This window comes from Pan paniscus, chromosome 6, assembly GCF_029289425.2.
Source record: "Pan paniscus chromosome 6, NHGRI_mPanPan1-v2.0_pri, whole genome shotgun sequence".
Taxonomy (NCBI): Eukaryota; Metazoa; Chordata; class Mammalia; order Primates; family Hominidae; genus Pan; species Pan paniscus.
In genome coordinates this window covers 81,964,908-81,988,922 of record NC_073255.2, presented here as the reverse complement: position 1 = coordinate 81,988,922, position 24,015 = coordinate 81,964,908, and the positions used below count along the sequence as shown (strand labels likewise).

At 49.9% G+C, this 24,015-nt stretch overlaps 1 protein-coding gene across 5 annotated transcripts in view; it reads right to left on the bottom strand.

Annotated features, from left to right (window-relative positions):
* Positions 1 to 621: 621 nt before the first annotated feature.
* Positions 622 to 24,015, bottom strand: part of KCTD7 (potassium channel tetramerization domain containing 7) — a 46,157-nt gene continuing 22,763 nt past the window's right edge. Inside the window, exons 1-4 of one of the 5 annotated variants that reach the window (XM_063605764.1) lie at positions 20,985 to 21,079; positions 10,311 to 10,528; positions 8,996 to 9,091; positions 622 to 8,030 (exon numbers count right to left, since the gene is read on the bottom strand). In XM_063605764.1, coding sequence (XP_063461834.1) covers positions 2,908 to 6,270 — 3,363 coding nt within the window. In that variant the 5' untranslated portion in view covers positions 6,271 to 8,030; positions 8,996 to 9,091; positions 10,311 to 10,528; positions 20,985 to 21,079 and the 3' untranslated portion in view covers positions 622 to 2,907. Of the gene's footprint in view, positions 8,031 to 8,995; positions 9,092 to 10,310; positions 10,529 to 17,538; positions 20,819 to 20,984; positions 21,917 to 24,015 lie in introns of those variants that run through there. The other 4 variants (XM_063605765.1, XR_008625957.2, XR_010112594.1 and 1 more) reach the window with 4 other exon arrangements.

The window sequence follows — 24,015 nt, the reverse complement described above, 5'->3', positions numbered from 1 at the left end:
CCCTGTTGTTCCCCTCATTGAGAGAAGGGCCCTGACGCCTATCAAAGCACCCAGAGAGTGATGCTGGCATCATCGGAGGCTCCGCCCTCCCCCTCCCCTCCACCCTCTGTCCCATTGGTAGACCAAGGCCAATCCACGAGATTCCGACTTCATTCTCTCCCTACTGCCACTGGCTTCACCCTAAACTCACACTATTTGGCCGGGGTATCGTGACATCCACGTCACCAGCTCCTGGGCCCTGCCCCTCCGGCTGGTTCTCCATAGGGAGCCAAAGGCTTGCATGAACTCCTTCTCATGCAAACCTGACTGTGCCCCTCTTTAGCTCAATGCCCTTTGCTGGCTTCCCACTGCCCTCCAGGCCCCGCCGGGCCCTCTGTGGCCTGGTCCTTTCCCACCTTTCCAGCCAGACCTTATGTTCCGTCCAACTCCCCGGGTTCATCACTCCTAACGGTGCCTCACTGATCCTCACTCCATCTTCTCCCGACCATCACTGCTGCCTGTAATGAACCTTCCTTCACTATTCCACAAACCACCTTGCCAAGTCAAAAGACTCTGTTGGAACCTTACTCAAGATTCCTGCTTCGGGACGGGGCCGCCGCCAGAGACCACACGACACGGAGATCACAGCAAAGAGACACTATTTATTACTAGCGCGCTAGGGTCCCCAGCACATGAGGCCAGGAGACCCCGAATGACTGTTACAGACTGCTTATAAAGGCAAAAACCACAAATTCAAACAGGGGGAGGTTACAATAAGCTGATTGGGTCACACATTTGAACAGTTTTAGGGCGCGAAGTTTGGAAGCAACTGATTGGTTCTAATTATGGTCTGAGCTAGCTGGCTCATACTGGTTGGTCAGGGGGCTTATAGGCGGGAGGAGGTATTTCCTGGAAATGTTTTTCTGCTTTAGTTCCGGGAACATTGTGGGTGGGGGGGGGGGGCTCCCTGTCTTACCCTGGGCATCTGGTGTTTTTGATAGCCATTAACGCACCCTGACTCCTGGCCATCTGGTGTTTTAGTGGCTATGTTTTCTCTATAGTTTCTCATTCCCTCCTCTTTTTGTGACTTAGAGGCTCAATCTTGAGTCTCTTCGTCAGTCTTGACTGCCTGGTACCGCTAAGTCAGGACCATGGCATGCACTATGTTTAATTTATCTTTAATTAGGGTAAGCAAGCGGTTAAAAATGCAGGGCCCGAAAGTTAAAATGAGCATAAGCAGGATCAGGGGCCCTAGGATGGTGGAGATGAGAGTACTAAACCAGGGGGATTGGTTGTACCAGGTTTCAAACCAGCTTTGTTGGGATTCTCTCTCTCTTTGTCTATCATCTAGTCTTTTTCTAAGTTTTGCCATAGAATCTTTAACTACTCCTGAATGATCAGCGTAAAAGCAACACTGCTCTTTAAGGGCTGCACAGAGCCCGCCCTCTTTTAGAAAAATTATGTCCAGTCCCCGTCGATTTTGGAGTACTACTTCGGACAGGGAGGTTAGAGATTCTTCAAGTTTGGTAATGGAGTGTTCTATGGCCCTGAGGTCTTCATCTACGGCTGCCCTGAGTTGTTGTAGGTGGTAGCTGCCACGCACTAATGCCGCGGTTCCTGTCCCGACCCCAGCCGCTACTCCTAATCCTAGCATAACAGCGAGGGTGAGGGAGACAGGTTCTCTCTTTATTCTAGTGAGGTATCTTTGCTCAAACTGGGATTCAAAAGACTCTCCAGTTTGATAATAAACTCGGGGCACAACTTGTACTAATATACAGTAATCTTCACTGTTGTTGAAGACAGCTGCGGATACACAAGGGGTAAGTCCAGTTTTGCAAGCCCACCAGTCTGGCCCGGAGGGTATTAGATAGTGACTAGTTCTGGGTACTGCCAGGGTTTTATTACAGAGATGTTGGTGACTGGGGGGCACCCGGCCTATACAGGTTCCCGACCCTGACACTTCTGCTAGGGTAAGTTTCTTGTGCTGGTCCCATGCACATCCAGAATGACTAGTGGAGTTAGTAAGATTACCAACAGAGGCAATACCTTCATAGTAAGGGGGGCCTGTGGCCAGGCAGAGCCAGCAGGAGGTGGTGGATTCAGGCGTTGTCTGGTTCAGGGCGAGGTAAGCGCCTCTGACGAGGTTGAAGAGTCTGTTGCTTGTTTCCGGGTCGGGAGGCAGGCCGGTGGTCCCCGGGAGCGTTGATGGGGCCCTCGGGAGTGCCGATGGGGATTCGGATGGTGGAGGAGACGGGGAAACGGTGGTCGGGACTTTTTGCTGGCTCCCTGACTAAGAAGGTGCTCTCCCTGTTAGAACCGGGTTTGGCCCTACCGGGACCGAGGCTGAGACCGGGTTAACTAGTAGCCTAATTTGGATAGGGAGTCCAGATGCCGGAGTTTGGTATAAATTTAGGCCCCAAATTAGTCCGGTTGTCCAACGGGGGTCAGTTTTTGCGGCCTCCTCAAATTTGACACGGATTAAGTTACAGGTGGCCGAATACCGTGTCCTGGTGCAGGGCTGGACATAGGACATGGTCAAATACCAGGGTTGGGTTTCCCATTTCCATTCCCCATCATTAGTAGTTACACATGACCAACTTGCACAGTACAGGGACATTATTTCACCACAGGTCTTTTTCATCGGTCCCGTCCGGAATCCAGGGCAGACATAAAACCCGTTTCGACTTAGGGAGACCCTTCTCGCTTGCTTTCTCCACTCGCCACCCTCCATTTCATCTATCATGGCTATTTTGTCAAGATTGAAGTAGAGGTCAGGGAACCAGGTGTTTAAAGGGGCTACATGTGAAGTCTCGTTGAGGACTTCATGGGTTTCAAAATTAGTTATTTGCCAAGTCAATCGATAGGGCTGATGGGGGTTGCTGCTTCCGATAACCCAGGGAAGGAAAAGAGCTAACAGTAGGTGGGGGGTTAGACACGGGCGAGTCTTATCTTGAGGGGGTCCCTGGAGCGACGAAGTCTCCATTTCTCAGGCGATGCTGATCCTGGCACCTTCGGAGCAGCTTTTACGTGGGATGCGTGGATCCAGGCGGCGACCCCGTCAACTTTCACGGCAGTGGGTGTGGTGAGGAGAACGATGTACAGTCCCTTCCACCGGGGTTCTAATCCTTGGGAGCGATGTCGTCTGACATAGACGGAGTCTCCCACTTGGAAAGGGTGACTGGTTTGTGGGTGTCCAGGCTGGTACAGTTCCGCCAAAGGAGCCCAAATTTGGGCTTGCACCGCCTGTAGTCCTTTTAGCCGAGCCTGCAAGTCAGTTTTAGGGTTAGAGGGGGAGAAAGAATCAAGCAAGGTTGACAAGGGAGGTGGTCCCCCGTAGAGGATTTCATAAGGGGTGAGCCCAAAGCGATTAGGCGTATTTCGGGCCCTCAAGAGAGCTAGGGATAGGAGACGTCTCCAATCTTTTAAGCCAGTCTCTAAGGTCAATTTTGCTAAGGTCTCTTTGATAGTTCTGTTTACCCGTTCTACCTGTCCTGAACTCTGGGGCCTATAAGCACAATGAAGTTTCCAATTAATCCCCAGTATCCTGGCAAGTCCCTGACTTACCTGGGAGACGAAGGCTGGCCCATTGTCTGACCCGATTACCTTGGGGAGTCCAAACCTGGGGAAAATTTCTTCTAATATTTTCTTGGCCACTATGTGGGCCGTTTCTTGCCGGGTGGGGTAGGCTTCTACCCATCCTGAAAATGTGTCTATAAATACTAACAAATATTTATACCCCGCATGGTGAGGCTTTATTTCAGTAAAATCTACTTCCCAATAGGTCCCAGGGCGGTTGCCCCGTGTCCTTATCCCCGCCGGGACTCGCGTGGCCCCGGCGTTTACTTGTTGGCAGGCCTTGCAAGCGAGCGTTATTTGTTCCAGGAGGGTGCCGACCCTGGGGATTAGGAAGTCAGTCTTTTCAATGAGCAGTTTTAGTTTCCCACTACTTAAATGTGTCCAGGCGTGCATCTGCTGCACCATGGCCATGGCCTGTTTTTGTGGGAGGACTGTTTTCCCGTATTTTTCCCAATTTTTAGTCTCTTGGTTTTCCGTGGCTCCTAAGGCTATTGCCTCTTCCCGGTCCTCTGGTGTATAGGTATAACTTGTGGAAGGGGGTATCCGGTCAGCCTTTTTGGTTTCCGAAATTAAGGTCAATGTCTCTATTCTAGCAACCTGCCTGGCCGCTTGGTCAGCTTGCCTGTTACCTTGGGCGACGGGGTCATGTCCTTTTTGATGTCCAGGACAATGAATTATGGCCACCTTTTTAGGGAGGAAGAGGGCCTTTAATAAGGCGATTATTTCGGCCTTATTTTTGATTTCTTTTCCTTCTGATGTTAGGAGACCTCGCCTCTCGTAAATGCTCCCATGGGTGTGGGCTGTCGCAAAGGCATACCGACTGTCTGTGTAGATGTTAGCCTTTTTTCCCTGCGATAGCTCTAAGGCCTTTGTTAGAGCAATTAGTTCAGCCTTTTGAGCAGACGTTCCGGGAGGCAGTGCCTGCGCCCATATCGTGGCATGTCCATCCACTACCGCCGCCCCCGCCCTCCGGGTACCTGCGTCCATGAAGCTGCTACCGTCTGTGTACCAAGTATGGTCTGCGTCTGGGAGTTCGTAGTCCTGGAGGTCTTCACGAGTCCCGTGGGTCTCCGCCAGCACTTGTCGACAGTCGTGGGGGCTCAGCGGGACCTCCGGTACAGGTAGCAAGGTGGCAGGATTCAGAGTGACCGGAGGGCCAAAGCGGACGCGGTCCGTGTCTAGTAGGAGGGCTTGGTAGTGGGTTAGACGAGCGTTGGTGATCCAACGGTCCGGGGGCTGTCGCACTATGGCCTCCAAGGTGTGCGGGGTAATGACAGTCAATGGTTGCTCAAGGGTTAACTTAGCAGAGTCTTTGACTAGCATAGCGGTGGCTGCCATAATGCGGAGGCAAGGGGGCCACCCAGCCGCCACAGGGTCCAGTTTCTTAGATAAGTAGGCTACCGGTCTCTTCCAGGGCCCCAGTTTTTGGGTTAAGACCCCTTTGGCTATCCCCCGTCTCTCGTCTGCATAGAGGGTAAAAGGCTTGGATGTGTCAGGTAGCCCGAGGGCTGGGGCAGAGAGGAGTGCCTTCTTTAAAGTTTCGAAGGCCTGTTGGTGTTCCTCCAGCCAGGTAAAGGGGTTGTTCCCTTTGGTGAGGGCATAAAGGGGGGCTGCCAACTCAGCAAAACCGGGTATCCACAGGCGGCAGAACCCAGCAGTCCCCAGAAACTCACGCACCTCCTTGGGACTCCGAGGTGGCGGAATGCGGGCTACAGTCTCTATCCGCCCAGGGGTGAGCCACCTTTTTCCTTCACTTAAGATGTATCCCAGGTAGGTTACCTTAGTCTGGCAGATTTGCGCTTTTTTGGCAGATGCTCGGTATCCTTTTTCACCGAGCTCCCGGAGCAGTTGCCTGGTGCCCTGTAGGCAGGCTTCCTTAGTGGGGGCGGCCAGGAGAAGGTCATCTACATACTGGAGCAGAGTTAAATCTGGGTGCTGGGTGCGAAAATCAGTCAAGTCCCGGTGAAGAGCCTCGTCAAAGAGGGTAGGAGAATTCTTGAACCCTTGGGGAAGCCGAGTCCAAGTTAATTGGCCTGAGATTCCCCTCTCAGGGTCCCTCCATTCAAAAGCAAAAAGCTCTTGGCTTTGGGGAGCCAGGGGTAAGCAAAAGAATGCATCTTTTAGGTCTAGTACTGTATACCAGTTGTGGTCTGGTCTCAAGGTACTGAGCAGGTTGTAAGGGTTGGGGACTGTGGGATGTATGTCCATGGTTCTCTTATTAATTTCCCTCAAGTCCTGGACGGGCCTATAATCTTGGGTACCAGGTTTCTTTACTGGAAGGAGTGGCGTATTCCAAGGTGAGCGGCATGGCCGTAGGACCCCTAATTCCAGAAATTTATTAACATGCTGTTGGATGCCCATACGGGCTTCTCGGCTCATGGGGTATTGCTTAATGGACACGGGCACTGCGGTGGGTTTGAGGTCAACTATAATCGGGGTTTGAAATTTTGCCAGTCCAAGTCCCCCTGTCTCTGCCCAAGCCTGGGGAAATTCTTGCAGCCAATTATCAGGAGGGCTGGTGAAAATAGGAGTCTCGAAAAGCCGGTACTCATCTTGCAAGGATACGGTCAGAATTTGGATAGGCCGACCATCCTCACCCAGCACCTGGGCCCCTCTCTTCGAGAAATGTATCTGGGCTCCGAGCTTGGTCAACAGATCCCGCCCCAGAAGGGGATATGGGCATTCAGGTATTACTAAGAATGAATGAGTCACCATACCTCTCCCAAGGTTTACTGTTCGGTGGGTGGTCCACTTGTGCAGCTTTCCTCCTGTTGCTCCTTGGACCCAAGAGGTGCGGGATGAAAGGGGCCCGTCGGCTTTTGTCAAAACTGAATGTTGGGCCCCGGTGTCCACTAGAAAGGTGGTGGGGCGCCCCCCTATAGAAAGGGTTAACCGGGGCTCGGGGGGAGCTTCAGAGCCCTGACGCCCCTAATCGCTGTCTTCTCCCAGGGTCAGGACGGGGGCGGGTTTCTTCCGGTCCTTAGGGCGTTTAGGACAATCTTTAATCCAATGTCCTCGTTCTTTACAATAGGCACATTGGTCTTTATCCACCTTTGGGTGCCTTCGTTCTCCCCCCTCTCTCTCTGGCCCTTTCCCTGTCACTACTGCTGCCAGGATTTTAGTTAAATGCCTATCCCTCTTACGATCTCGTCGATTTTCTCGTTCCTCCTGTTCCTTTGCCAGCCTAGCTTCTTTTTCCTCAGTAGTCTCTCTTTTGTTATAAACCTTTTCTGCCTCTCTAACTAGTTCTTGCAGTCCATAGGTCTGGATCCCGTCCAATCTTTGGAGCTTTCCCTTTATGTCTAGCGCTGCCTGGTCTATGAATGACATAGCTACGGTGGCCTTGTGCTCTGGGGCCTCGGGATCGAATGGAGTGTACATTCGAAATCCCTCTAGGAGCCTTTCCATGAAGGCTGCTGGGCTTTCGCTCTTTTCCTGAGTAATAGTTCTTACCTTAGCCAAATTGGTGGGGCGCTTTCCGGCCCCTTTGAGACCTGCCAACAGAGCCTGGCGATAGATTCGGAGACTCTCCCTACCTGTTGCTGTTTCATAGTCCCAATCTGGGCGGGCGAGGGGAAATCCCTCATCTATCTCGTTGGGGAGCTGGGTCGGGAATCCTCCTGGCCCTGGCACATTTTTCCGAGCCTCGAGGAGGACTCGTTGCCTCTCTTCTGTGGTCAGAAGAACCTGTAAGAGCTGTTGGCAGTCATCCCAGGTGGGTTGGTGAGTGAGGAGAATAGATTCTATCAGAGAAGTCAGGGCCTGCGGGTCTTGGGAGAAGGGGGGGTTATGGGTCTTCCAATTGTAGAGATCTGAGGCCGAGAAGGGCCAATACTGGACCGTGCGATTTACGGTGCGGAGGGGAAAAAGGGAGGACTGCCAGGTGGACTGGTCGCCAGGGTCCTTGGCCCGCCGTAAGCGGAGGCGGGGTGTCTGAGGCGGGGTCTGAGGGGTGAGTTCGGGTGGGGCCGGAGAGGGGGATGGGATCAGAGAGGGGGTGGAAGAAGAGGTTGGAGAAAGAGTAGGAGGCGGAGGAGGGAGGGGGTCTAGGAGGAGGAGGTCCCTCTGACCCTCATCCGGGAGGACAGGTTTCAGGGGGACCGGGGTCTGGTTTCGGGGGGCTTCCAATGCGAGGAGGGTCGACTGGGAAGGGGGAGCTGAGGGGAGGAAGGGCTTCACCCAAGGGGGGGGATCCCGAACCAGGTCTTCCCAGGTGAGGACATAGGCCACCTGGTCAGGATGGCCGCGTGGCCCTGGATCCATCACTTTTATCTTGACCTGTAAGATAATTGAGAGGTCAAAGGTCCCACCTTGGGGCCACCCAACGCCGAGGGTGGGCCATTCAGAAGAGCAGAAGGCTTGCTATCGCCCTTTGCGAATTTCCACAGAGAGATTGTGGGCTCGTGCCCGTACGTCAGGGAAGTGAGCCAGGGTCAAAGATAGAGGAGTCGTCAGTGTCTGTCCCATAGTCGTGTCTACAGATTCCAATGCACAGGCAAACAAGACAACGGTAAAAACAGAGACTATACACACACAGAGAAGCCGCGCGGCGAGAGATCGGCGCCACAGTCCTACGAAGGATTCAGATGGCAGGGAGAACCTGCCTTCAGATGTGAGGAGATTGACGGAATCGTCAGTCTTCCTCCAGACAACCGCCAGGGCGTCCCCCGGGGCGTAAGTGGGAAGGTGCCGGGCACGTCTGCCCCCCTTCCACACTTATACAGACTGAGTACTCATCCGGTTTAGCCGGCAACGCAGATAGACGATCAAAACAAAACGAAAGTACCTGAGGGTGCCTGGTCGTCAGTCGATGGCCCGGGCCGAGTGGGTCTTCGCCGTGCGGGTCGGGGGTCGTCAGGCGGCGACCAATCCCGGACGAGCCCCCAAATGTTGGAACCTTACTCAAGATTCCTGCTTCGGGACGGGGCCGCCGCCAGAGACCACACGACACGGAGATCACAGCAAAGAGACACTATTTATTACTAGCGCGCTAGGGTCCCCAGCACATGAGGCCAGGAGACCCCGAATGACTGTTACAGACTGCTTATAAAGGCAAAAACCACAAATTCAAACAGGGGGAGGTTACAATAAGCTGATTGGGTCACACATTTGAACAGTTTTAGGGCGCGAAGTTTGGAAGCAACTGATTGGTTCTAATTATGGTCTGAGCTAGCTGGCTCATACTGGTTGGTCAGGGGGCTTATAGGCGGGAGGAGGTATTTCCTGGAAATGTTTTTCTGCTTTAGTTCCGGGAACATTGTGGGTGGGTGGGGGGGCTCCCTGTCTTACCCTGGGCATCTGGTGTTTTTGATAGCCATTAACGCACCCTGACTCCTGGCCATCTGGTGTTTTAGTGGCTATGTTTTCTCTATAGTTTCTCAACTCCTCCTTGGTGAAGCGCCCCAGGATCTTTCCCATTCCCGTGGCACCCTTTACTTACCATGCCGGATGCCACCGCTGCCCCACGGTGTCCCCCGCTGCATTGGGACCTCTTTGAGAGCAAGGCTGTGCCTGATCCTTCTGCTCTCTCTGCAGGCTTGGAGCAGAGGGAGAGCAAGAATTTACTGAACAAGGCTGGGTGCAGTGGCTCACGCCTATAATCCCAGCACTGTGGGAGGCCCAGGTGGGTGGATCACTTGAGGCCAGGAGTTCGAGACCAGCCTGGCCAACATGGTGAAACCCCGTCTCTACTAAAAATACAAAAAATTAACCAAACGTAGTGGAACATTCTTGTAATCCCAACTACTCTGGTGGCTGAGGCAGGAGAATCGCTTGAGCCCCAGAGGCGGAGGTTACGGTGAGCCGAGATCTCGCCACTGCACTCCAGCCTGGGTGACAGAGTGAGACCCTGTCTCAAAAAAAAAAAAAAAAAAAAAAAAGGAAAGAGTTTACTGAACAAACAAATGAAAGAATGCATGAATAATGAATGAATGATTCCCTGAGGGTCGTAGTCCTCTCTCTCGGGACCCTCCTGAAATGGTGCCATCTGAGTCCAGGCTGCACTCCCAGCCCTGGGCCCTAGCAGGTCCAAGTTCTCAATGTTTCTGAGCACTGGTAAGTGTGGAAAACTTTTGCTCCTCCAGGATTCTTAACTCCATGGGAGAGGGCAGGGTGGGTGAGGGCCTGGGAGCCAGGAGGGCTGGCAGCCGAGGGAAGGGAGGAGGAATAGTCAGGGGACCAGACACTTGGCTGTGTCTCTGGGAGCAGCAGGGTCTTGGAGCCCAGGGAGGGGCATGAGACCTACCTTCTCACCCTTAGCCAGCCCTGCCCTGGAAGCCCAGGCCAGGAAACCAGGGAGTAAGGAAGCCAGGGGAGAGACGGAGTTTGTGCAACAGTATTCAACGTGTTTGCAATAAAGGGGAAATGGAAAAAATGTTAATTTACTTTTGATGGTGCCCTGGGGGGTGGAAACATACATGACTGTGAAGTCTCCAATTGCCACCCATTCAGCCCTGCTCTGGACACTCAAGGGAGGGAGGGAATGTGAGGGTGAAGGGTGAGATGTTCCAAATACCCTGTCCCCGAATCTCCCCCTTACACCCTGTCACTGTTGCAAATGCTGTCCATGAAGAAGCCCGCTCAGGGCTTCTAGAACAACGTGCCTTTCAGCTGAGTGAAGGCCACGGACCAGGGAAGTGGGACCAGCCGGCTCACTGCTTTTTTCCCCCGCTAGGAGGCCCTGGGGCTCTAGAAAAGATCCCCAGCAGGGAGGTGCCAGCCCCTTCCGGCATGGGGGGCCTTGAGCCTGGTATTACCTGAAACTCCCATGATCCTTGCCTCAGCCCTCAAGCCTGGGGGGTAGGGTCCAGCCAGGACGTAGGTGCCAGGAGCCAGCTGACTTCTCAGCAGCTGTGTGGACTCTGTGGAATCACTTCCTTTTTTGGAGTCTCCATGTCCTCCTTGGGAATGTGGAGGTTCCTTAGGAGGGAGTTCCCATCCTAGGCTCAGGGGGATGTAGGACATCAGTGCTTGGCTGCAGAGAGGGGTGGGTGGGAGTTTTAGGTGGGAGGCGGGTGGGGAAGGGATGACCAGGGCCTCTGACTTCCCAATCCCACCACTTAGAACTGGAGGGGCTGTACTGCTCGGCACCAGATCTCAGGATTGTTGACCTTCCTGTGCAATCTCTGCCCGTCCCTTTACCTGTCACTTTTGGAGAGGTGACGGCAGGAACACAGTCCCTCAGCTCCTTCATGGTGATGGTTTTGGGTAGGAACAGCTGGCAGGGCCACTGTGCCTTGGAGCCACCCCAGCTGCCCCCACCTCACACCAATATCACTCAATGCACTCGCTGAGGTTCTTCTTACCTTAAGACAATGCTGTAGGTGCAGAACTTCTACATGGGAGGAGATGCCAGGAAGCATGGGTAAGAGAGGGAGGCAGGGAAAGGAAAAAAAGCCAACAAAGGGTCTGCTAATGAGCAGCAGAGGCCCAGTGCCCAAGGGACCTTCCGAAACAGCACTGCCCAGTTGAACTTTCTGTGATGATGAAACTTCTTAATCTGCCAATGCAGATTGTTCAGTATGGCAGCCGGTAGAGCTACCGAGTGCTAGAAATGTAACTAGTGCAACTGCAGAAATGAAACAAATTTATACACTTTTATTTATTTATTTATTTATTTATTTGTTTGTTTTTTAAGAAAACAGGGTCTTGCTTTGTCACCCAAGCTGGAGTGCAGTGGCACCATCATGGCTCACTGCAGCCTCAACCTCCTGGCCTCAAGTGATCCTCTCACCTCAGCCTCCACAATAGCTGGGACTACAGATGCATGCCAGCACACTTGACTAATTTTTTTTTTTAATTTTGTAGAAATGGGATCTTGCTACATTGCTCAGGCTGGTCTTGATCTCCTGGGCTCAAGTGATCCTCCCGCCTCAGTCTCCCAAAGTGTTGGGATTACAGGTGTGAGCCACGGTGCCAAGCCTTAGCTTAGCCTGTCTTAAACATGCTCAGAACACTTACATTAGCCTTCAGTTTGGCAAAATTATTGAACACAAACCCTATTTTGTAATAAAGTGTTGAATTTCTCGTGTAATTTATTGGATACGCTACTGAAATTGAAAAACGGGAGGGTTTTATGGGTACTTGAAGTACAGTTTCTACTGAATGCATATTGCTTTTGTTCTATCATAAAGTTGAAAAAATCCCAAGTCAAACCATTGTAAGTCACAGACCATGTGTATATGTTTTTTGGGTCCAATTTTTTTCACTCAGCATATTTTTTGACACTCATTCATGATTCTACATATATTTTGTTCTGAGTACTATCCCACTATATGGATATACCATCATTTATTTTCCACTCTTCTGGGTACAGACATCTGGGCTGTGTACAGTTTTGTACTTTTAGGAATAAAGCTGCTTTGAATACTTGTGTTCAAGTCTTTGTGTAGATGTATATTTTTAATTTCTCTTGAGTAAATGCCTAGGAATATATAGAATTATGTACAGTATGGGAGGTGTACAACTAACTCTTTAAGAAACTGTCAAACTGTCTGTCAGTGTGGTTGCTACTAGTTTACAGTTCCACCAACAATATATGAGACTTTTCATTAATCCATATCCTCTGCAACATTTGGTGTTGTCATTTTCTTTTTGTTTTTTTGAGATGGAGGCTCGCTTTGTCGTCCAGGCTGGAGTGCAGTGGCACGATCACGGCTCACTGCAACCCCCGCCTCCCCGGTTCTGGCGATTCTCATGCCCCAGCCTCCAAAGCAGCTGGGATTATAGGCGCTCCCCACCACACTCGGCTAATTTTTTTTTTTTGTATTTTTAGTAGAGACAGAGTTTCACCATGTTGGCCAGGCTGGTCTCCAACCCCTGACCTCAAGTGACCCACCTTCCTCAGCCTCCCAAAGTGCTGGAATTTTAGGGGTGAGGCACCGCACCTGGCCTTATACAATCCTTTTAATAACATTCTGCTAAGTTCAATTTGGCAGTGTTTTCTCTTTTTGTAAATTTAATTTTTTAAAATATTTATTTATTTATTTTATAAGATGATGTCTTGCTCTGTCACCCAGGCTGCAGTGCAGTGATGCAATCATGGCCCACTGCAGCCTCAACTTCCCAGATCCTTTCACCTCAGCCTCCCAAGTAGCTGGAACCACAGGCATGTAACACCACACCCAGCTAATTTTTGTATTTTAGGTAGAGATGGGGTTTCACTATGTTGCCCAGGCTGGTCTTGAACTCTTGAGCTCAAGCGATCCACCTGCTTTGGCCTCCCAAAGTGCTGGGATTACCAGCATGAGCCACTGTGACCAGCCAGTTTGGCAGTGTTTTCTTAAGAATTTTTTATCAGGCCGGGCGCGATGGCTCACGCCTGTAATCCCAGCACTTTGGGAGGCCAAGGCAGGTGGATCACGAGGTCAGGAGTTCAAGACCAGCCTGGCCAAGATGGTGAAACCCCGTCTCTACTAAAAATACAAAAATTAGCCGGGTGTGGTGGCACTTGCCTATAATCCCAGCTACTTGGGAGGCTGAGGCAGAGAACTGGTTGAACCTGGGAGGCAGAGGTTGCAGTGAGCCAAGATCGCACCACTGCACTCCAGCCTGGGCGACAGAGCGAGACTCCGTCTCAAAAAAAAAAAGAATTTTTTATCAATGTTTATAAACAATATTGATCAGTTGTTTTCTTGTAGTGCCTTTGTCTGGCTCTAGTTATCAATGCAATGCTGGCCTCATAGAATGAGTTGGAAAGTATTTCCTCCTCTTCAAGTTTTTGAAAGAGTTTGCAAAAAACTGGCATTAATTTTCCTTTAAATGTCTGGTAGAAGTCACTGGTAAAGCCACCCAGTCAGGGGTATTTCTTTGTTGGGAGGATTTTAATTAGCAATTTAATCTTCTTACTAGTTATAGGTTTACCCCTATTTTCTTTTTTTTTTTTTTTTGAGACGAAGTCTTGCTCTCATCCCCCAGGCTGGAGTGCAATGGTGCAATCTCGGTTCACTGCAACCTCCGCCTCCCGGGTTCAAGTGATTCTCCTGCCTCAGCCTCCGAGTTGCTGGGATTGCAGGTGCCTACCACCATGCCCAACTATTTTTTGCATTTTTAGTAGAGACAGGATTTCACCATGTTGGCCAGGCTGGTCTCGAACTCCTGACCTCAGGTGATCTGCCCACCTCGGCCTCCCAAAGTGCTGGGATTATAGGCGTGAGCCACCTTGCCCGGCCAGTTTACCCATATTTTTTATTTATTTGTGATTTAGTCTTGGTAGGTTTTGTGTTTCTAGAGATTTGCCGTTTCATTTGGTTATTCAATTTGCTGCTGTACCTATGTTTATAGTATTCTCTTATAATCACTTTAATTACTGTAAAGTTACAGTAATGTCCTCATTTTCATTCTGATTTTGGCTATTTGAGTTTTCTTTTTTTTTTTTTTCTTAGTAAATCTAGCTAAAAACTTGTCGATTTTGCTGACCTGTAAAAAACTTTTAATTCTACCTATTCTCTTCTTTTCCTATTCTTTATTTATTTTCACTGTAATCTTTGTTTCCCGTATTCTGCTAGCTTGGGTTTAGCTCTTCTTTTCTAGATCCTTTAAAGTGTATAGTTAGGTGACTGATTTGAGAGCTTTCTTTTAATTTTTATTTTTATTTATTTTTTGAGATGGAGTCTCACTCTGTCACCCAGGCTGGAATGCAGTGGTGCAATCTCGGCTCACTGCAACCTCCCTCTCCCAGGTTCAAGGAATTCTCCTGCCCCAGCCTCCCAAGTAGCTGGGATTACAGGCCTACACCACCATGCCTGGCTAATTTTTGTATTTTTAGTAGCAATGGGCTTTTGCCATGTTGGTTAGACTGGTCTTGAACTCCTGACCTCAGGTGATCCTCCCGCTTCGGCCTCCCAAAATGCTGGGATGTTGACATGAGCCACCACTCCTGGCTTTCTTATTTTTAAAGGTAGATGCTTACAGCTATACATTTCCCTCTGAGCACTGCTTTAACTGCATCCCATAAATTCTGGTATGTTGTGTTTTCATTTTCATTCATCTCAAAGTGTTTTCTAATTTCCTGTATGATTTCATCTTCAACCAGTGATTGTTTAAGAGTGTGTTTACTTTCCATATATTTGTGAGTTTTCGAGTTTTCCTGGTTACTGATGTCTAGTTTCATTCCATGATGATTATAAAATACTTAGCACTTTGGATACTTTCAATCTTTTAAAACATTAATACTTGTTTTGCAGCCTAATACACTATATACTCTGGACAATGTCCCACATGCTCTTGAAAAGAATGTGTATTTTGCTGTTGTTGGGTGGGTATCTGTAAATGTCCATTAGATCTAGTTGGATTATCATGTTGTTCAAGTGCTCTCTTTCCTATTGATCTGGTCTCTGATTGTTATAAAGTTGAGGTAGTGAGGTCACCAATGATCACTGTGAAACTCTATTTCTCCCTTCAATTCTACCCTTTCTTGCTTCATATGTTTTGGTGCTCTGTTGTTAGGTGCATATATGTTTAAATTGTTATATCTTCTTGTTGGATTAAACTTTTCATCAGTATAGAATTCCCTTGTCTCTCATAACCATTTTTGGCTTAAAACCTATTTTGCCTAACATATGGCCACTCCTGATGTCATTCGGTTACTATTTTTTTTTTTTTTTTTTTGACACAGAGTTTCACTCTTGTTGCCCAGGCTGGAGTGCAATAACACGATCTCAGCTCACTGCAACCTCTGCCTCCTGGGTTCAAGCGATTCTCCTGCCTCAGCCTACCGTGTAGCTGGGATTACAGGCATGCACCACCACGCCTGGCTAATTTTGTATTTTTAGTACAGACAGGGTTTCTCCATGTTGGTCAGGCTGGTCTTGAACTCCCGACCTCAAGGGATCTGCCCGCCTCAGCCTCCCAGAGTGCTGGGATTACAGGCATGAGTCACTAAGCCTGGCCTCATTTGGTTACTTTTTGCATGGAATTTATTTCTTCATTCTTTTGTTTTCAATCTCATTGTGTCTTTGTATCTAAAGTGAGTCTGTATTTATAGACAGTATATAGATGGATCATGTTTTATTTTATTTAACTAATTTTTTTACATTTCCCAAGGCTCTGTCATCCACCTATTCATTTAATACATTCCACCAATCTCTCCTGGGCTCAAGAGATCCTCCCACCTCAACTGCCTGAGTAGCTTGGACTGCAGGAACATGCCACCACTCATAGCCTATATTCTTCTTCTTCTTTTTTCTTTTTTTTTTTTTTGGCTTAAACAACAGAAATTTACTTCTCTTGGTTATGGAGTCTGGAAATCCAAGATAAGGGCTGGGCGCGGTGGCTCATGCCTGCAATCTCAGCACTCTGGGAGGTCGAGGAGGATGGATCACCTCAGTTCAGGAGTTTGAGACTGACCTGGCCAACAAGGCAAAACCCCATCTCTACTAAAAATACAAAAACTTAGCAAGGCATGGTGGTGCATGCCTGTAATCCCACCTACTGGGGGGGCCGAGGCAGGAGGACTGCTTGAACTTGGGAGGCAGAGGTTGCAGTGAGCCAAGATCGAGCAACTGCACTCCAGCCTGAGCAACAGAGCAAGACTCCGTCTCAAAAAAAGAAAAAAAAAAAAAAAAAAGCCGGGCGTGGTGGCTCGTAATCTCAGCACTTTGGGAGGCTGAGGCTGGCAGATCACGAGGTCAGGAGATCGAGACCATCCTGGCTAACACAGTGAAACCCCGTCTCTACTAAAAATATAAAAAATTTGCCAGGCGTGGTGGTGGGTGCCTGTACTCCCAGCTACTCGGGAGGCTGAGGCAGGAGAATGGCTTGAACCCGAGAGGCGGAGCTTGCAGTGAGCCGAGATCGCGCCACTGCACTATAGCCTGGGCAACAGGGGAAGACTCCATCTCAAAAAAAGAAAGAAAGAAAAAAAAAGTTCTACTATAAATAAAAATTAGACTTCCTATCCCACTGACGGTCACTTCATTGAAAACAGGAATTTCACAGGAAACTTGAAAACAGCACCAAAAACTATAATGTTTTCCTACAGCATTTTAGGAGCTTTATCCAACATCAAACAAATAAACATAAGTTAAATAGTATTAAATAGGATAGCTGTTGTTTCACATGTTTACGTATTATAACAGTCTAGATTATTTAAACTCACTTCAGCCATGTGAAATAACACACGTTTCTACAGTGCTCTATGATAAAAGTGTATATTTAATAAGATTTTCAAAGTGTTCGGCCTGTACTATGAAACTTCTTTTTATGGAGACGGGGTATCACTCTGTCACTCAGGCTGTAGTGCAGTGGCTTGATCACAGCTCACTGCAGCCTGGAACTCCCGGACTCAAGCGATCCTCTGACTTTGGCCTCCCAAAGCACTGGTATTATAGGCATAAGCCACTGCACCAGCCTGAAACTTTTGGTTTTAGTGTGATCACTTTTTTTTTTTTTTTTTTTGAGACAGAGTCTCACTTTGTTGCCCAGGCTGGAGTGCAGTGGCACAATCTCGGCTCACTGCAACCTCCGCCTACTGGGTTCAAGAGATTCTTGTGCCTCAGACTCCCGAGTAGCTGAGATCACAGGCACACACCACCATGCCTGGCTAAGTTTTCTGTATTTTAGTAGAGACGGGGTTTCGCAGTCTTGATCCAGGCTGGTCTCAAACTCCTGGCCTTAAGTGATCTGCCCACCTCAGCCTCCCAAAGTGTTGGCATTACAGGCGTGAGCCACCGCACCTGGCCTATAGTGCGGTAACTTCACTGATGGGCTAAGAAGCCACTTGGTACCATTTCTATTCTGAGTCACAGGTGTTAGGTTTACACAGGTATTTCCTACATTTGAGGGATAGGTCATCTCTGCTAGAGATGTTTGCTCTGCAGCCGATAAAACCCCACGTGCCAGAAATTAAACTCACACAGTCAAGACTGAAATTCTATGTCTCTAGCCAGAGACTGACATAGGTAAACAGAATCTTAGTTGTATATGTAAACATCACAATGAGTAAGTGCTGGTAACATTTTGTTCACTGAAAACCAGCAACAAAAATCAAAGAAATCAATGAATTTATTCTTATCAAATCAGTTAAATACTCATTAAACACTTGTGTGCCCAACTGGGGTTGAGAATGCAAAGACAGAAATGAATGCAGAATTCCTGTTTACAAATTAGCTGGGTCAGACATCCTTACAGAAAGAAACAACTAGGAAATGAGTATACATTCACTTCAAGCATCTTTTTTTTTGTAGAGATGCAGTCTTGCTATGTTGCCCAGGCTGGTCTCCAACTCCTGGCCTCAAGTGATTCTCCCACCTTGGCCTCCCAAAGTGCTGGGATTACAGGCGTGAGCCAACATGCCTGGCCTCACTTCAAACATCTAAAGAGCAGAGAAGATTAAAATACAAGACAGCAGTAATTAGCTGGGCATGGTGGCGCGTGCCTATATTCCCAGGTACTCAGAAGGCTGAGGCAGGCGAATCACTTGAACCCAGGAGGTGGAGGTTGTAGTGGCCAAGATCAAACCACTGCACTCTAGCCCAGCGACAGAGCAAGACTCCATCTCAAAAAAAAAAAAAAGCAAATAATCCAGCACTATACCGAAAACATTTGTCCTTATCAGCCATATAGCAGCCTGTACGTAAGAGCTACATAAAATTCCATTTTAAGGCCGGGTGCAGTGGCTCATGTTTGTAATCCCAACACTTTGGGAGTCCAAGGCTAGAGAATCACTTGAGGCCAGGGGTTGGAGACCACCCTGGGAAACATATAGGGATTCCATCTCTACAAAAAAATTTAGGCCAGATACAGTGGCTCACGCCTGTAATCCCAGCACTTTGGAAGGCCGAGGCGGGCAGACCACGAGGTCAGGAGATCGAGACCATCCTGGCTAACATGGTGAAACCCCCGTCCCTACTAAAAATACAAAAAATTAGCCGGGCATGGTGGCGGGTGCCTGCAGTCCCAGCTACTCGGGAGACTGAGGCAGGAGAATGGCATGAACCCTGGAGGCGGAGCTTGCAGTGAGCCGAGATCAGGCCACTGCACTCCAGCCTGGCTGACAGAGTGAGACTCCGTATCAAAAACAAACAAACAAACAAAAAATTTAGCCAATCAGGCTAAATTACTAGGTGGGAGGCCTGTGTTCCCAGCTACTTGGGAGGCTGAGACAAGAGGATCACTTAAGCCTCGGTGGTAGAGGCTGCAGTTAGCTGTGTTCCTGCCATTGCATTCCAACCTGGACGACAGATAGAGACCTTTTTTTGTTTTTGTTTTGTTTTGTTTTGTTTGAGACGAAGTCTTGCACTGTTGCCCAGGCTGGAGTGCACTGGTGCAACCTCGGTTCAGACAACCTCCGCCTCCTGGGTTCAAGTAATTCTCCTGCCTCAGCCTCCTGAGTAGCTAGGATTACAGGTAGGCGCCATCATGCCCATCTAATTTTTGTGTTTTTAGTAGAGACGGGGTTTCACCATGTTGGTCAGGCTGGTCTTGAACTCCTGACCTCGTGATCCAACCGCCTCAGCCTCCCAAAGTGCTGGGATTACAGGCATAAGCCACCGCAGCTAGCCAGGGAGACCCATTTTAACCACATAAGGACCCAGCTAAAAACCCTTCCCTGGTTCTGTCACCATCAGATTAAAGCCTAAGCTCCTGCATCTCTGTCCCGTACTTTTTCTCTTTAATAACCACCCTCCAGGCTCGGGAGCCGATGCCTGTAATTTCAGCACATTGGGACACTTGAGGCGGGAGAATTGCTTGAGTCCAGGAATTCAAGACCAGCTTGGGCAACACAGCAAGACCCCATCTTTACAAAATCTTTAAAAATCAGCTGGGTGTGGCGGCACCCATTTGCAGTCTCAGCTACTCGGGAGGTTGAGGTGGGAGGTTCACTTGAGCCCAGGCAGTTGAGACTTCAGTGACTCGTGATCGTGTCGCTGTACTCCAGCCTGGGTGACAAAGTGAGACCCGCTCTCTCAATAAATAAATAAATAAATAAATAAGCACCTCCTTGTAGTTACTGGCCTCCCCTCCTTTGGTTCCCCCCTCTCCCTCACTCCACCCTGTTAGTCTGAATGTTACTCATTCTTCAAGACACATGCAGAAAGTATTCCCTGATCCCTTCCAGGCTCCACGCCCGACAGCACGGCCTAAATGCCCGGCTCCTTCCTCGGTGCTCCATCTTAGCTCACACTCCTTACCACACTGTTTTGAAAGTATCTTGACTGTCCCTTCTCCTCAACTGGCTAACTTCTAGAGAGCAGAAACATGACTGCTTGGAAGGTCATTAAAAATTCAAATCCTGAACATTTCTTAATCCTGCAGATATGAATCAGTAACTCTTAAAAGCAAAATGTTATTTATCATTAAATATTAACAATATAATCACATTTTCTTGCATCCCTGGCAAGTTTCTTGGTACAACAATTTTAAGGAACGGACTCTTTAACAGCAGTTAAAGCTGCGCGATAGCTGACGCCTATAATCCCAGCACTCTGGGAGGCCGAGGCGGGAGGATCGCTTAAGGCCAGGAGTTTCACACCTGCATGGGTAACATTGTGAGGTCCCATCTCAAAAAATATAATAAAGAAAAACAAAGCAGTTCTAGGTTTAGGGGGGAAAAGTAGCTCTCCAAGCCAAAAACCAACTCCCAAGGTGCTCCGGTAAACTCGTCCTGGGAAAATTCCCTATTTAATCTCAAAGGCAAAACGAGCCCACGGGCGCCCACGACACATTTCCCAACCGCAAGGACTGGTCACCCGCGCTGAGACACCGCCAGCTGCCTATGACCTAGCCTCCAAAGCGGCAGAGTCCCTCCCTCTCTCTCCCTAAACTGCCGTGATGGACATCCCTCGGCTCTCCTCCCAGACGGTTCGGAAGTAGGGACTTCTGCTCCTAACCCCAGCCCCGCAGCCTCGCCCTCAGCCACGGGGTGGAAGTCAGGACCACAGGCTTCAAATCCCCTCCCAACTCCGGGACGCTTCTGCCCCCCCAGGGCGACGCGGGATCAAGTCCCGGCGCCCCTGTCGCGGCCAAGAGCTGTGGTCTGGGTCCGAGCGTCCCAGCTCGGCGCGTTCCGGAGAGGTCCTGGGAGGGGCCCCGCGCGACCACAAATGTTGCTTCGGAGCCAGCGTCCTGGACGGGGAACTGAGAGCCGGGACGAGGCGAGCCGCCGAAGAGGGAGGCGGCCGGGAAATGCTCCGCGTCAGGCCTTCAAGGGCTTGGCCGGGCGCTGGAGATGCCGGCAACGAGCACGTTAGACGGAGAAGCCGCGCACTGTGAGGATTAAGGGAGCCGAGGGCGGCCTGGAACTGGGAAGGCGGAGCTGACGGGGCTGGAATGTGGGAAGAAGGACAGCGGGAGGCACCGACGCGCAACTGCCCCAGCCGCGCGGAGGGCACGGACCGACCGCCCCGCCGCCCACGGCCCGAGACGCCCGGCCGCCCCGCTCCCGTAGCTGACAGCCGCGACGCTCTTACACCAGTCCGTCCGTTCCGTACCTCGCCCGCGGCTTCGCCGACATCCACACAGCCGCTCGCCCGCGTGGCTGCAGTAGGTCTAGTCTCCGTTGTCCGCTCCCGCCCCACACAAACCCTCCTGCTAGCCCCGCCCTCGGCACGGCCTGCGCACGCACGATACGCAAGCCGCGCAAACGTCCCTTCCGGGGCCTTTGGCTCTTCACCGGAGGAAATGCGAGCCGGATCCAAAGGGTCGAGGGGACTGGGGTGTCCCCGTGACGTGTAAGAGCAAATAGAAGAGGGCGGCCTCCAGGCTAAAGCTAGGGCACTGGGGAGCCCCGGAGAAGCCTGCCTTTCCTAGTTTGTGGCTCAGTCCCTGCTTCCGGCTTCCGGCGCGCAGCAGCGGGAGGGCGACGCTGGCCCCCTGGCGATCCTGGCGCTGCGACCGCGGTAGTAGCGCGAATGGGAGGTGGAACGGAGCCACTGCGCTGAGGGACGCTTCAAAAACTCTTTGAGTTTCAGCCCTTCGCGGATCCGAGGATGTGACAGTTGTTCGAGTTAAAGGGTCTTAAGGCGATCGGTTGATCCAAAAGCAGCTGAATCTTTAGAAGGCCCACGCAGGAGGATTCCTTGAGGCCAGGAGTTCGAGACCAGCCTGGGCCACAGAGCAAGATCACTGTCTCTACAAAAGAAATTTTACTTGCTGGGCGCGGTGGCTCACGCCTGTAATCCCAGCACTCTGGAAGGCCGAGGCGGGCGGATCACGAGGTCAGGAAATCGAGACCATCCTTGCTAACACAGTGACCCCGTCTTTTCTAAAAAATACAAAAATTTAGCTGGGCGTGGTGGCGGGCGCCGGTAGTCCCAGCTACTCGGGAGGCTGAAGCAGGAGAATGGCGTGAACCTGGGACGCGGAGCTTGCAGTGAGTCCAGATCGCACCACTGCACTCCAGCCTGGGCGACAGAGCGAGACTCTGTTTAAAACAAACAAACAAACAAACAAACAAACAAATTTTACAAATCACCCGGGCATGATGGCGCGCACCTGTGGTCCCAGCTACTGGGGAGGCTGCGGTGGGAGGATCGCTTGATAGCCCAGGAAGTTGGGGCTGCAGAGATCCCTCCACTAAACTCCAGCTCCGGTGACAGAGCAGAGCGAGACCCTGCCCTCCCCTCCCCCCAAAAAAGCATAACCGAGACCCAGAAGTGCAATAAATTAGCCAGTGTCACAAAGTATTAATGGTTGAGTCACAAATTGAATCCTGTTGACGTGATTCCCATGTAAGGAATGTTAAAAACAGTACCTAAATACTGACTGCTCTGCGTCCTGGATGCCATCTATGCCGTAAGGTGCAGTCACAGCAAGAAAAAAAAGAAAATACTATGCTGTGGCTGTGAGATAGGCCTGGGTTGGAATCCCAGCTTTGCTAATTATCGCTGCTGTGTTTTGGGGCAGGTTGCCTAATTTTTGTCTTTTTTTGGTGGGGGAGTCTCGCTTTGTGGCCCATACTAGAGTGCAGTGGTGCGATCTCGGATCATTGCCTCCTAGGTTGAAGGGATTCTCCCACCTCAGCCTCCCAAGTAGCTGGAATTGCAGGCGCCCACCACCACGCCCAGCTAATTTTCTTGTATTTTTAATCGAGACAGGGTTTCACCGTGATGGCCAGGCTGGTTTCGAATTCTGACCTCAACTGATCCGCCCCCCTTGGCGTCCCAAAGTGTTAGGATTACAGGTGCCCGCCACCACGCCTGGCTAATTTTTGTATTTTTAGTAGAGACGGGGTTTCACCGTGTTAGCCAGGATGGTCTCGATCTCCTGACCTTGTGATCCGCCCGCCTCGGCCTCCCAAAGTGCTGGGATTACAGGCGTGAGCCACTGCGCCCGGCCAATTTTGTATTTTTACTACAGACGGGGTTCCTCCATGTTGTCAGGCTGGTCTCAAACTCCTGACCTCAGATGATCCACCTGTCTCAGCATCCCAGGCATGAGCCACCAAGCCCAGCCTCATTTGGTTACTTTTTGCATGGAATTTATTTTTTCATTCTTTTGTTTCAATCTCTTTGTTTCTTTGTATCTAAAGTGAGTCTCTTATAGACAGTATATGGATGGATCATGTTGTATTTTATTTTACTTATTTTTTTTACATTTCCCAAGGCTCTGTCATCCACCTTTTCATTAAATCATTCTACCAATCTCTCCTGGGCTCAGGTGATCCTACCACCTCAACTGCCTGAGTAGCTTGGACTGCAGGCACATGCCACCGCTCATGGCCTATATTCTTCTCTTTTTTTGGGTGGGGGGGTGGTGCTTAAACAACAGAAATTTATTTCTCTTGGTTATGGAGTCTAGAAATCCAAGTTAAGGGCTGGGCGCAGTGGCTCACACCCGTAATCTCAGCACCTTGGAAGGCCGAGGCAGATGGATCACCTGAGGTCAGGAGTTCCAGACTGGCCTGGCCAACATGGCAAAACCCCGTCTCTACAAAAAATACAAAACTCAGGCATGAAAAACCAAAAGAAATCCAAAATCAGATCACAGAATTGGCAGGTTTGGTTTCTCCTGAGGCCTCTCTCCTTGGCTTATAAATGGTCACCTTTTCACTGTGTCCTCACATGGCCTTTTCTCTGTGAACATGCATTCTTGGTGTCTGTGTGTGTGTCCAAATTTCCTCTTTTTATAAAGTCACCAGTAGAATTGGACTAGGGCCCACCCTAATGGCATCACCTTAACTCACCTCTTTAGAGACCCTATTCCTAAATACAGTCACATTCTGAGGTATTGGAGTTAGGACTTCAACATATAAATTTGGTGGGGATCACAATTAAGCCTATAACATAATCATAGTTACTTAAAAAATAAATAACATGGTGATATAGAATAAGCAGGCAGGAGCGAGGGTTTGGGAGCCTAGGGAGAACCTGATAAGATGGCACCAAGTTGACACCATAAGGGACTGTGAGGGTGAAGCCACCTGGGAAGGAAGAAGAGAAGGAAGATGCCAGACAGTCTTGGAGGTTAGGCAGGACTTAAATGACTTTGAGACTGGTCACTCATCCAAATATGAAAACTCTC